At 33.9% G+C, this 13,135-nt stretch overlaps 1 protein-coding gene across 6 annotated transcripts in view; it reads right to left on the reverse strand.

The window, feature by feature from the left end:
• LOC113519444 (solute carrier family 41 member 1) overlaps positions 1-13,135 on the reverse strand; it is a 93,825-nt gene that overhangs the window by 26,581 nt on the left and 54,109 nt on the right. The window contains exon 1 of one of the 6 annotated variants that reach the window (XM_052897174.1): positions 7,565-7,787. The exons of the other annotated variants lie outside the window; for them this stretch is intronic. Within the exon in view, the coding sequence (XP_052753134.1) occupies positions 7,565-7,634 (70 nt within the window). The 5' untranslated portion in view covers positions 7,635-7,787. Of the gene's footprint in view, positions 1-7,564; positions 7,788-13,135 lie in introns of those variants that run through there. 6 annotated transcript variants of the gene reach the window in all.

The raw sequence follows: 13,135 nt of genomic DNA on the forward strand, positions 1-13,135 counted from the left end.
CCAGTTTCGAAATAATTATAGCAAGATTTCTAAACAATATTAATTTAATTACGATTGAAGTTGTCTTTTTATTTTCTGACTTCAATTTTGACAAAACCAGTTAATTTGATTAAAAACTAAACTTTTTTTTCTATATAACTTAGAAAGGCAAATAAGCTGACGGTTCACCTGATGGAAAGTGGTAACCGTCGCCTATAGACATGAGCAGTATCATGGACATAACAGAGTATACTATTTCGCCCATGATACCCCCCATACGTTGCCATTCCTGAGGACTCAAGTGTTATTCCTTTGTGCCCAGTAAATTCACGCCATATCCCACCCTTCAAACTATCAATCCAATGACCAATCAATCAATACATGTAATAAAATCGTAATTGGTCGCTGTCTGTTCATGAAAAATATATATAAAAACTATTATAGAAGGGCTTTATGAAAAAATAGAACCCAAAACAATTATTTCTTAAAATTTGTCTGTTTATCCGTATTCTCTTTGTCTGTACGTTTGTGCGCGCTAATTTCAGAAACGGCAGAAGCGATTAAGAAAGGGCGAGAAATGGACAGCAGCGTCTTTCTTAATATATTACCAAAATTCAAATTGCGGTTATCAATCCGCCTGCTAAGATTGGCAAAAACTGCCAAACCCCCCTTATGCTTATGTTCAAAAGAGGAAAGTTAACGGCTGATACATAATTGTCAATCATTTAGTAAAATAAAACAATACAGGAAAACAAGTGTTCTCCTTTATGAAGTTTATATAAAAACAATAAACACATTTATTGACGTTATAAGAAATAATTTCTGTCTATTTATAGGAGAATAATATATTTCATTTGTGTAAATAAAGTCAAAGCAAATTGAGACACGTTGATTAAATGTCAAACAACAAAATTTTATAACGTATATTGATGTTTCTTCAGGGTCGGCAACGCGCACGTGACACCACTAGTGTTGCAGGCGTCTATAGGTTACAGTGACCGTTTACCATCAGACGGGCTGTATGCTTGTTTGCCACGTTAAAAAAATAATTAAATAATTAATTATATTAACAGAAAATTATTGTGATATTGTAATACAATGTTAGTATTTAACGGGTTAATAAATCTAATTTATATGATTTGTAACATGTTTGGTTTCGTATAATTCACTTATAAGATAATACCTGATCTTAGCGCGAGAGGCCTATTGGACAAGGCGGGTTATACAAAATGAATCGTATTATGATTCACGTAAAGTAGATATTTTAACACAATTCGTTCCCAAGTTGAAATAATCTTTGAATCCCCCACTATTCAGTTGTAGAAGAAGGGATTGTCAGTAATGGAGACAACGACCCCATTGCTAGCAATATACAATATCAAGTCAACCTCCACGCGGTTCCCCTTGGAAACCATTGTCGTTAATTATTGTTGTTTTTTTTAATGGATGACAATGGAATGCTAAGCGTAGCTAGTTAGTATAAAAACATGCATTCGATACTTTGTTAATCGATGTTGAATTAAGCTACGGTACGCTGAATGCAGTTTTTTTTTTGAGAAATTGCTCCACCGATAGTCTGTTATCTACTCTTCCGTATTTTTAACCGACTTCAAAAATAAGAAGGTTCTCAATTCTCCGTCAGTTGTAAACCGATATGGATTTTTTTTTTATTAGAAAGGATATACTTACAGATTTGATCCCATAGAATATTTATCAAAATCGGTATATATGTATATATAAAGAATAATAGGCATACTGTAAGCTGTGTGGTCCCGGTATAGAATGGGCATTTCCTTCCTTTTTCGTGGGTGTCGTAAGAGGAGACTAAGGGAGGACGAGGAATGGGCATCATCGTCCTTCTTGTAAACATTATCGAAGCCTAACAGTGGTCGCCAAATCGCCTGCCAAACGTGGCAACTACTGGCACAATCCCTTTTAAGGGGAAGTCCTATGTCCAGCAGTGGACAGTTAACAGTGGATTATTATTTCTCGGTTTGTCCAAAGGTTGACTGGTAGAGAACGCCGTCCGGTGTTAAGTCCACCAAATGTACATAGGATTTTACTGCGCATTAAAGTTTATATAAATAAATAATAATAAAAAAATGATAAAATATCTGTCGGTATACAATACAACTAAATATATTACAAGTAACGTTTCCATGTGAAAGCGATTTGTGTCAGCGCGCAATCTCAAGGTTGGCGTTGTCTTTTTCTATTATTTTTCGTTTTACTTCGCTCGATCGACCTATAACACGTGCCGATATTGTTATGTACCATCGGTGATTACTCTTAACCAGTGTTCACACAAGATATGACGATTTAAAAATGATTGTAAACAAGTCTATTTTAATTTAATAAAGTGAACTAAAAAGTATATTAATTCATCTAAGTTCTTACAAGGCACGTAATTGTTGGCCTTTTTTTATTAGTTCAAAAAGTAGTTTTAACTGAGAAGTACTTTTAGTAGTAAGAAACTTGGTTGTTTAATTTTTAAACTAACTGATATCGATATAAAATTATACTGTACATAAGCATAATAGAAACGAAAACAATATTTGTCTATCTATCTGTAAGTTTGTTCGGGCATCAAGCACGAAATACTAAATTAAATTTTTCACATTTGTATTTCGAATGTCGAATTGTCGTATTCAAAATCTAGTGTAGGTTTCTGGTTTTTATACGAAGTAGCGGGCAAAAGCTAGTTACAGTCACCTAGGCAGGCTTTATGGTTTCCATAAATGCTCAACTAGGATATATACATAAAAATTACAATAATAAAAATGAAAAATATTTTTTATTCAACTAGAATGGCAATGGCCCACCTGGTGGAAAGTGGTAACTGTCGCCTATAGACACGAACTGTACCATGCACATAATAGAGTATACTGTTTCGTATAGATGGAAAATATACAGCAGAAGTAAAGAATTGCGATGTATTTAATGACAGAACGATTGACATAGATAATTATTTTTCAAATAAATAGGTAAGTAAACAATATAATTAAACGGTCATGACTGACAATATGGTGATAAAGAAAATGCTGATTTGTTTACAAGACATTTTCCAGATTAGAAATTATGTAAAGGTTAATGGACTCTAATAATTATTTATTTGTTTAATAAACACAAAGAGAACGTAAATGAGTTAAATAATTAATCTCGTGTCATGTTTACCTAACCTTCGCTCTTAAAAACACAATATTTACTGTCAATGAAAAAATATTTCTATGTAATTTATTATATTGACTATCGTAAACTGTTAGTATCGTCGTAGTGCGCTGACAGCACCCTCTATTTTGTCTGCTCACTACAAGCCCAAAAGGAAGAATGTAAAATGTTCGTTTTTGATGAAAAGGGATTGTTACTAATAAGGCTAACAAGCTCGTTGCTAGCATATACGCTTCAAAGTTGACCTTTATGTGATTCCCCTGAAGTTAACCACGATGGGCCAACCGACCCAACTTCAGCCTCATTTATCACTTCTAACTGACCTCCACCAGTATATGTGTGTGGTGTTATCGTTGCATTTTCATTTTATAAACAAATATAGTTTATTCTTTGTTCTTCTAATCTAAACGATAATTACCAATTATTGCACTTCTCAATAACATCGTTTACTCATAACTTAAGTCGACACTAACGACATCTGTTAGATTTATTTCAATTAAGAACACATTATAATTTATGTGGACACACCTTTATGAATTCTGTAATTTACATTTAATTATTCCTTATGTATTTGTATAAGTTAATAACTTTTTTTGAAAACTTTATTATTTCAGAATGCCTGGTATCATAATTGACGTGTTTAACGTGACATTTTTGATTTTGAGGTTGCTCGACTACATTTGGACTCAATAAGAGCCCTTATTTATGAGTACAGTTTATCTCTATTTACTCGCAACCAATTGACATCTAAAGCCGATAAAAATAAAAATAAAAGTTCAAAACTAAAATTCTACTACTGCAAAATCACGTCCTATATGAAAATATTCGCATCCGAAATTGTTATGTATAGGGGGAAAGGGATTGTTAGTAATGGAGAATAAGAATCCCATTGCCTACAATATACCCAACCAGGTCGACCTCCTCGCGGTTCCCCCTGGAAACTATCATGGTTAATTCCTGATGAATTCATCATGATGGGCTAACTGGCCTGTTTTCATTCTCATCTATCACCCTTCACTGGTGCTCCGCCAGCGTATCCCATTAGCGCAGGCGGGGTTACCGTACCATTTTCACCCATCAAAAAAAAAAAAGCTATCTGGAGTATCTATATATTAAAGAGAATGCTGATTGACTGACTGACCAGCACAGCCGAATTCGCTAAATATAGAATGAAATTTTGCAAATAGGTTTATTATATAGCATAGAGAAGAAATAAGAAAAAAAATTTGAGAATTCAACCCTAGGGTAGTCAAGGGGTTGAAGGTTTTTAAGGAATTTCGTCAGTTTAGAAGTTTTATAGGACAAGAAATTGAATAGCACATGCGAACGAAGCCACGGTCAAAAACTATCGACCATGTATATAAGAAATGTTATATGGAGCAATATTTATGTAATTTATTTAGCCAAATACCTAATGAGTACTTTAATCAAGCGAAAAACCTATTTAATTAATTGTCTATTTCTGTCTGTAGGTTTGTTTATTTTGTTTGTCATTCTATCGTGTAAAAATACGTACTTATAGTTACTACGGTTTTACCCACAGATAATATATACCATAATTTCATGTACTTGTCAATTTTTAGCCCTATATCAGACGGAATAAAGCCTAATTTACATTTAATCCCTCTTTTAATTACAATCTTTATTTAATTTTAAACAATAATTACCGTAATTATAGTAGTAATTATAATTAAGGTCACGGGTAAAATATAGTTATTTATTTGTTATTTGTTATTATTTATATTTTCATCTTTTTCCTTTCCTTGTCCTTATTATATTTACTTATTTATATAAGATACACTAACAATAGCTTCACAATAATTAAACAGAATAGGTACAATTCTACAAGTTAGTTTTTTTTAATGGGTAATAATGGAATAGTAACCTTACCTGCGCTATATGTTAGCGGGGCATCAGTGAGAAATGACAGGTGAGAATGACACGGCAGGTCAGTTATCCCATCGTGACAAATTCCACTAGAATTAACCACGACGGTTTCCAGGGGGAGCCGCATGGAAGTCGACCTGATATTAATAATACACCCTGTATTGATAGCAATGGGTCAATTAAACCCCATTACTCCTGTTATTTACTTACCTTATCAGAAGTTAATTACATTACCAGAGGGAGTCTTTGTACAAAAGTCGATTGCTTGGGTACCTCTGTCCCATTCGTGTTTCAACCGTAAAGCAGTTGTGTTTGCATAGCTGTATTTCGGTTTGAAGGGTGGGATATGGCGTGAATTTACAGGGTACAGAGGAGTAACATCTGTGTCCTCAGGAATGGCAACGCATGGGGGGGTATCATGGGCGAAACAGTATACTCTATTATATCCATGGTACTGCTCATGTCTATAGGCGACGGTTACCACTTTCAATCAGGTGGGCCGTCAGCTTGTTTGCTATTCTAAGTTGTATAAAAAAAACTCCCTTTCCCCCCGCTTAGTTTAAGGCCAGATGAACATATCAATTAGAGGCGTATACAGATTACTTGTAGATAAATATTTATGTACATATATTAAGTAATGATCATACAGTTGGTGAAGATTTATTAATAAGCTTAATAAATTGCATTAAAGAATTTCCATAAATATTAATATCATGGGTAAAGTTTATGACTATACAATTTAGAGGTCGTCATAGTGTGTCTTTACCCATGTTATTCAAGGTTTTGACTTTTAGTTTTACGACCGATCGCCTGCCTCACGCCACCCGTCCTTGCAAATGCATTTGTTGGTTGTTGCACACCTGTAAATGCCGCTGGTGTTGTGGGTGATCATGGGCACTATACCATCAGGTGAGCCGCATGCTCGTTTGCCCCCTGTGTTGTAAAAAAAAAAAAAAAAAAAAAAAAAAATCTGCGGTATCAAGAAAAAGATCGAAGAAAAAGGAGGGAGACTTTGAGAGTAAACAAAGAAAGTTGACAGAAAAGGACAAAAAGATTTATAGGGAAAAGGGAAAGGAACATTGCAGTTGCGGAGAGGACACTGGTCAGAAAATTATGTGATTTGGAGGCTGGGTTCACATACCCGTGTGTCTTTATTGACCGGACATATCACTGAAGGTGAACATTCTCGGTAAAATTTATTATTCTTTATAATTAAACAACAAGACAATGCACCTAACTATTACGAGCAATAATAACAGCAAACTTTCCATCAGTAATGATAGCCTTAAAATATAAATCATGTTTATCATGTTTGTGACTTATAAATATAAAAGCGAATAACTGTCTCTGTACCTATTCGTGTTATTGACATAATATCCCAATTAATACTTATTTTTTACCATAGACAATTAAGGATCAGGAATCAGATTTATTTATTCTAATGCTTAGATTTACATAGATTGAATATCGAATGTCAAAAACGTTCCAATATTTAGTTCTTGGCCTTTTAGCTAAGATCAAAGGGTGAGCTAATTTGACACATATTCTTTTTATATATATATATATATATATATTGTTATTCTAAAGAATAGATATAATTTTTTACTGTGACCCTCGAACCTCGCCTCTGCTATCGGTATATTTAATACCTACTATCTTTTTGCCCTCTACCTTGTACGCGTGGATTTTAGAAGTAAAAAACAACAAAGTAAAAAAAAACAATGAAATGGGCCACTTGTAAATGGGGTATCAAGATGAATATATAATATACCAGATTTTAAGTTAGAGTTTCAGGAATACAAATGTAAAAACTGTATCCAAATTGGAGTAGCAATTTTTGCGCAATGCCGGAACAAACATATAGACACACAGAGAAATAAAATTACAAATAAGTTTTATTACTACCTCTTATATTCATATTTATTACTCTATTGGTCTTATTAAGACGCCTCACACCAATTTTTATTAAATATCTCATATGTACAGACATCGACCAGATAAAATATTATTATATTTGTAAGATAATGTTGAATCAATACATATAATAATATTGTAACTGGTCGCTGTCTGTACATGAAAGATATATAAAAAAAACTATTATATGGGGGGCTTTATGAACGCAAGAGAACCCAAAACAATGGTTTTTAGAATTTTTGTACATTTGTTCGCGCTAATCTCAGAAATGGCTAAACCGATTTGAACGCGGTTTTCACTAATGTATTGCGGTTTACTTCATTTAACATTTAGTGTTTATTTTATTTCAATCGGTTCATAAATAAAAGAGTTATATCAATCTAAAGAATCACATATAAAATGCTACAAAGTAACTGACCAGTTAAATTGGCTAAAACTCTATGAATGTATTAGGTACGTAATTATCATTTAAATGTAATTTAAAAGATTAATTTAATTAAATGTAATTTAATTTAAAAGACCGAATTCATGACGGTTTCAATGGGAATGATATACGAGAACTACATAGAAGCGAGCAACGTCGCGGGAAACGGCTAGTATACAATAAATTTCTTACCCATGTCTATGTATCCATGCCTTTTGTTCTGGAACATGTTCCACTGGTCACAAATGTTTAGGGAGGACATATTTACGAGTATTATTTCACTGATACAATTATTTAACACTTTAATTAAATGTAAAAATATAAGTGAATTTCACAAACAAGCACTCCGTTCGAATGTCGAGTAAATACTATGAAATCATCAGACGGTAAATGCAATCAATTAAATGCTATTTCCTAGTCGAAAAAAAAAAAACACTGTACACCGCACTTCTAGGTCGTTTGATTGTTTTCGAAGGCTCCTTGAAAGTCCTCTGGTTGTAGGTTTCTCAGCTGCCCCGTTTTTTTTTCTCTATAAAACACCGATGCCAATTTGGTTTTGGGAACAAGAAGAAGTCACACGGGGCCAAATCCGGCGAATAGGGGGTGGCTTCAAAAACTCACGGACAACAAGAGACGTGCTTTGGGCAGGGGCATTGTCGTGGTGAAGAATCAAAACTCATTGTCTCGGCCCTCATTTTGCGGCAACGTACAGAAAAAAACAATCAACATTGTCTCGGCCCTCTCAGATAACAATGGGTATTTTTTGATAAAACCAATGTAATACCAAGATTATTGTACACTGTATATTGTGTAAATGAAATTCAATTCAATATATATATAGCGAGAGAGTCACATTTTAAATACGTCACTTTAAATTCACATTGAATATTTATAAAAGATTTTTATAATTACGTCCGTCTCACTATGCACACAATAATAGAATGGTCTGAATACTATATTTCATAATATACATTTTATATTTGAGATAATAAATACATACTTAGTTAATTAATATTTAAACTTGATAACTTGGTTTGCCTTTTCAATTGTATACATAATGGCGCTAATTAATATTTAACTATCAGTTAATGTCATTAGTGGCACGAGTTTAACTTTTTGCATTGAACATTAATATAATACAATGGGGCAATCGTTACTTTCCCGTGAATGTCGTAAGAAGCGACTAATATAATTTAATAGCCGACGAGTTGTAGCACAAAGTCGAATATTGAAGGCAATATGAAAATTAAAAATGGCGAAAATTAAACCTATTCTTATGGTCCGTTTTTCCTTGCCTTGTGGTCCCGGTATAGAATGGACCAGGCCTTTCTTTCCCGTGGGTATCGTAAGAGATTACTAAGAAAACCTAATGGTACAGGAATGGGCAGCAGCGTCTCTTTTAAAACATAACCACAAAGGTTTTCTCTAGAGACTGCAGTATAGAGTTCTTCAAAAAGGGTATATATATATAGGATTCTTCAGAGTCGGCAACGCGCATGTGACACCCCTAGTATTGCAGACGTCCATAGGCTACAGTGACCGTTTCCCATCAGACGTGCTGTATGCTTGTTTGCCACCTTTGTAGTATAAAAAAAAATCACCAAAGACTAACTGCGGTTGGCAACCCGCTCGCCAAGCGTGGCAACTGTTGGCAAAATCCCTCTTATGGTGAAGACCTATGTTCAACAATGAATAGTTTATTGATATGATATGGTATACTTATGGCTTGTAAAAAAATTATGATCAATAATTTAATATTATAGATTTTTTTTATTAATCGATATCGACGATCGATCTGCGTTGACGTATTACTTGTATAAGTGCAAATTGAAGTGAAACTAATTTCTATCCATGCTAAATTAATTTCGATTCGGTGATATTTCACATTTGTATGTCGATAATTTTCTTTTTTTTTTATACAACTTAGAACGCCAAACAAGCTGACGACCCAACTGGTGGAAAGTGGTAACCGTCGCTTATAGACATGAGCAGTACTATGAACATAACAGAGCATACTGTTTCACCTATGATACCCCCCATGCGTTGCCATTTCTGAGGACTCAGGCGTTATTCCTCTGTACCTTGTAAATTTACGCCATATCCCACCCTTCAAACTGAAACACAGCCATGCAAACTCAACTGCTTCATGGTTGAAACACGAATGGGACAGAGGTACCCAAGCAATCGACTTTTGTACAAAGTCTCCCTCTGGTACCTATGTTGGTACCATAATATTGAAGTTGCAATTTCATCGCGGAACTAAATTATTTATTCACGCCACTCTTGAAGCATCCAAGGTTAGTTGACGTCACTGGAAAGTTAATCTAGTCTTGCGGCCCGATTCACTAAGGAGTATAGATTGTCTACGTTAACATGGCACGCGACTCCAACTTTTTACTTCAATGTGTGTGATAATATATGTATAAGGTGCTCTGTTTGTGTTTATGAGATAGTACCTTCAGGATCGCTCCAACTAGAGGAGTATGGGGGAAAGGGATTGTTAGCAATGGAGTTTGACAGCCCCATTGCTAGCAATATACCCTATTAGGTCGACCTCCACGTGGTTGCCCCTGGAAACCATCGTGAACAATTCTTGTTGAATTCGTCACGATGGGCTAACTGACCTGCTTCATTCTCACCTATCATCCTTCACTGGTGCCCCGCCGGTGTATACCGATAGCGTGGGTGGAGTTACCATCCCATTATCACCCATTAAAAAAAAAACCAGAGGAGTATTATATTCCTTGGTCGAAACCTTGTAAATATTTAAACTCACATATTTTTAATTCTTTGGATTTTGGAGAGGCGTTCTATGTTATCGCAGACAATTTATAGTTTTTTACGCATTTAATCAAGCACTATTGGTCTTTAACCGGTTTTCTCTATAATATTTCCATTGCGCGGACTTTTTATCTTTCCATTTTTAGGGTTCCTTAGCAAAAGGTACAAAAGAATCCTTATGATACGACTTTGTCCATCCGTTTGTCATAGCGGTAATTGCTGAGAATTATTTATACTATCCATTTCATATTTCTAATAGTTTTTCATTCACATTATTATCCCACAGATATTGCAACAGAAATTATAAAATATTTTTATTTTCTTTGCTATAGAATCCAAAAAGTGGACTAAACATTTTATTTATTTATTGAAATAGACCTACTAGTTTACGTAAGGTATCATACGAAAAAGCTTCATTTTACCTCTCGAAACTTTGTTTTTTTTTCATTCCATCCATTCTTCCCCTCTTATCTTTTAAATTTGTAAAGCAAAAATCTGAAATAATTTCAGTTTATAAAGATATATGTATGTGGGTTGACAGAAAAAAAGTTATTAGTTATTAGAAAAAAAGTTAGAAATTAAAAATTTTTAGAAAAATTATTAATTAAAAGAAAACCAAAGTTTTTGAAAAGTAACCTTTAAGAATAGAGGCAATAAAATCCAGTTTTCAACGACAATAGTGTTTAAAACTAGTTGGGGCAATAAAGATTGTTTTATATCATATATATCGTCATAGTCGTAGAATAGTGATGGATCTTTATATGTAATCTTCGTCAGACCCGTCAGTATTCTACAACTATGACGAAATGTACGGAATCCGCGATGTGTAAGTTCAACTCACACCTGACTGACTTTTTATTATTTTTAGTCCACATTTTGTTTATAGGTAGTAAAATGACTTAATCATCGCCTAAAATGGAGATGAGTGGAATTATTGAAATTTGACGCATATTAGTTATTTGACTGTGCATAATTAATGATTTAATTATGTATATAACAAAGTTTTAATGATATCAAAAGATAGAAAAACCGATAACAAGACCATAAATATCAACATAAACTTGATTAGAATGGTTTTTATTAGATTAGGTTATTTTTAAATTAACTTTAAATAAAAAAAAAGACAAATTGTCCCTTTGTTTTTGCTAGGAATATGTAATTATTTATTTAAACTTTATTGGTCAATAAAACGTGATACAAAAGGTAGACTTAATGCTATAGGCATTCTCTATCAGTCAGCCTTTAGAATGTACAGAGACACTCGATGGCTGTTTTAAAAAAAACTTTTTTCTCATATTGTTAATAATTTGCACGCTGACGTAAAGATAGAATGTATATGGGAAATGTAAACCTCTTTCATTTAAAACTACCTACATTCTAATCAAATAAATTAATTTCATTTCATTAAAAAGAAAAATATTTCAGTATAAAACGGTAATTACATACATATAAACACTCGTAAAATAAGTTTGGGGGGACGGGGCAAGGATTTGTTAGTTATGGGTTCTAACAGCCTTATTGCTAGCAATATACCATAACAGGTCGACCTCCACGCGGTTCTAGCTGAAAATCATCGTGGTTAATTTTTGTCGAATTCATCACGATGGACCGACTGACCTACCTTCATTCTCAACTATAATCTATCACTGGTGCCTCGCTAACGTATACCGATAGCGTAGGTAGGGTTACCATTTTCACACATTAAAAAAAGTTTAAGATTTCTTTTTGCGACGGGTAAACTACTTGATTATTTTAAAATTATCTAATAAATAAATAACTTTCTTCGCTTCTCCATATATCATTCACCATATTTGCATTATCCTTGCATTTTACCTGTTCTATACATAAAACTATACCTTCTTGGCACATTTCCTATAAGGATAAACTGTAAATGGGATTTTGCGAGGCCACGCCGGTATAGGAAAATTCTATTCATAATGTTATTGAGGAGATTAATTTTCACATACAGCCTTAAATTATCCTTCTTCTGATTGTAAGATACTAGTTTTTTTTTAATAGATGATAATGGAATGGTATCGGTATACGCTGGCGGGGCACCAGTGAAGGATGATAGGTGATGATGAAAGCATATCAGTTAGCTTATCGTGACGAATTCCACTAGAATTAACCACGATGGTTTCCAAGGGGAACCGCGTGGAGGTCGACCAGATAGGGTGTATTGTTAGCAATGGGTTCATTAGACTCTATTACTAACAATCTCTTTCCCCCTGTAAGATACTAGTTATAGTCGCGTCTTTGTCTGCGTGACAGGTATATATTGATTGGTCGTTAAAAGTAGCCTTTGTCCTTCTCAATATCAAATAATACGTGTGTTGGAAATTTTATGACTGGTTGGCCGTATGGTCCCGGCATAGAATAGACCACACCTTCCTTTCCTATGGGAGTCGTAAGAAGCGACTAAAGAGGGCAAGGGATAAGCAGCAGCGTCCCTCTTAAAACATCAGTAAAGCCTAACTGCGGTTGCCAATCTATTTGCCAAACGTGGCAACTACTAGCAAAATCCCTTAAGGCCTTCCCCCTTATGCTCAGCAGTGGACAGTTCATTTAAAGCCATTAAAGAGCTCTCTTTTAAACATACAAACAAATATGTACTTTTGATTTGGTTTTTTATAAAAAAGTACACAGTTTGATCATAATTATTTTGTTTGATTCCGCTACCATAAGTATGTCGAAGATTGACCACCATTATTACTACCAGAAGTTCTACAACCTTCTTAGTCTATGGTTCATGCAACTACAAAATAGTTAAATCAGATGACAGTATAATAGTAATATTTGTTTTAGTATAAAAATATGTTTTACCTCTAAGTGAACAACTGTTCAACGGGTAAATTTAAATTTTGCTCATTGGAGCAATTGTTGTTTGCTATACGGTAAATATATGAGATCAATACCCTGTCGACAGCGAAAACGATTATTAAAATCAACTCAAAAGAAAAAAATATATAAAGAATTAAGGTG

The sequence above is a fragment of the Galleria mellonella genome, unplaced genomic scaffold, assembly GCF_026898425.1.
Source record: "Galleria mellonella isolate WM207_F2 unplaced genomic scaffold, CSIRO_AGI_GalMel_v1 utg352, whole genome shotgun sequence".
Classification (NCBI taxonomy): domain Eukaryota; kingdom Metazoa; phylum Arthropoda; class Insecta; order Lepidoptera; family Pyralidae; genus Galleria; species Galleria mellonella.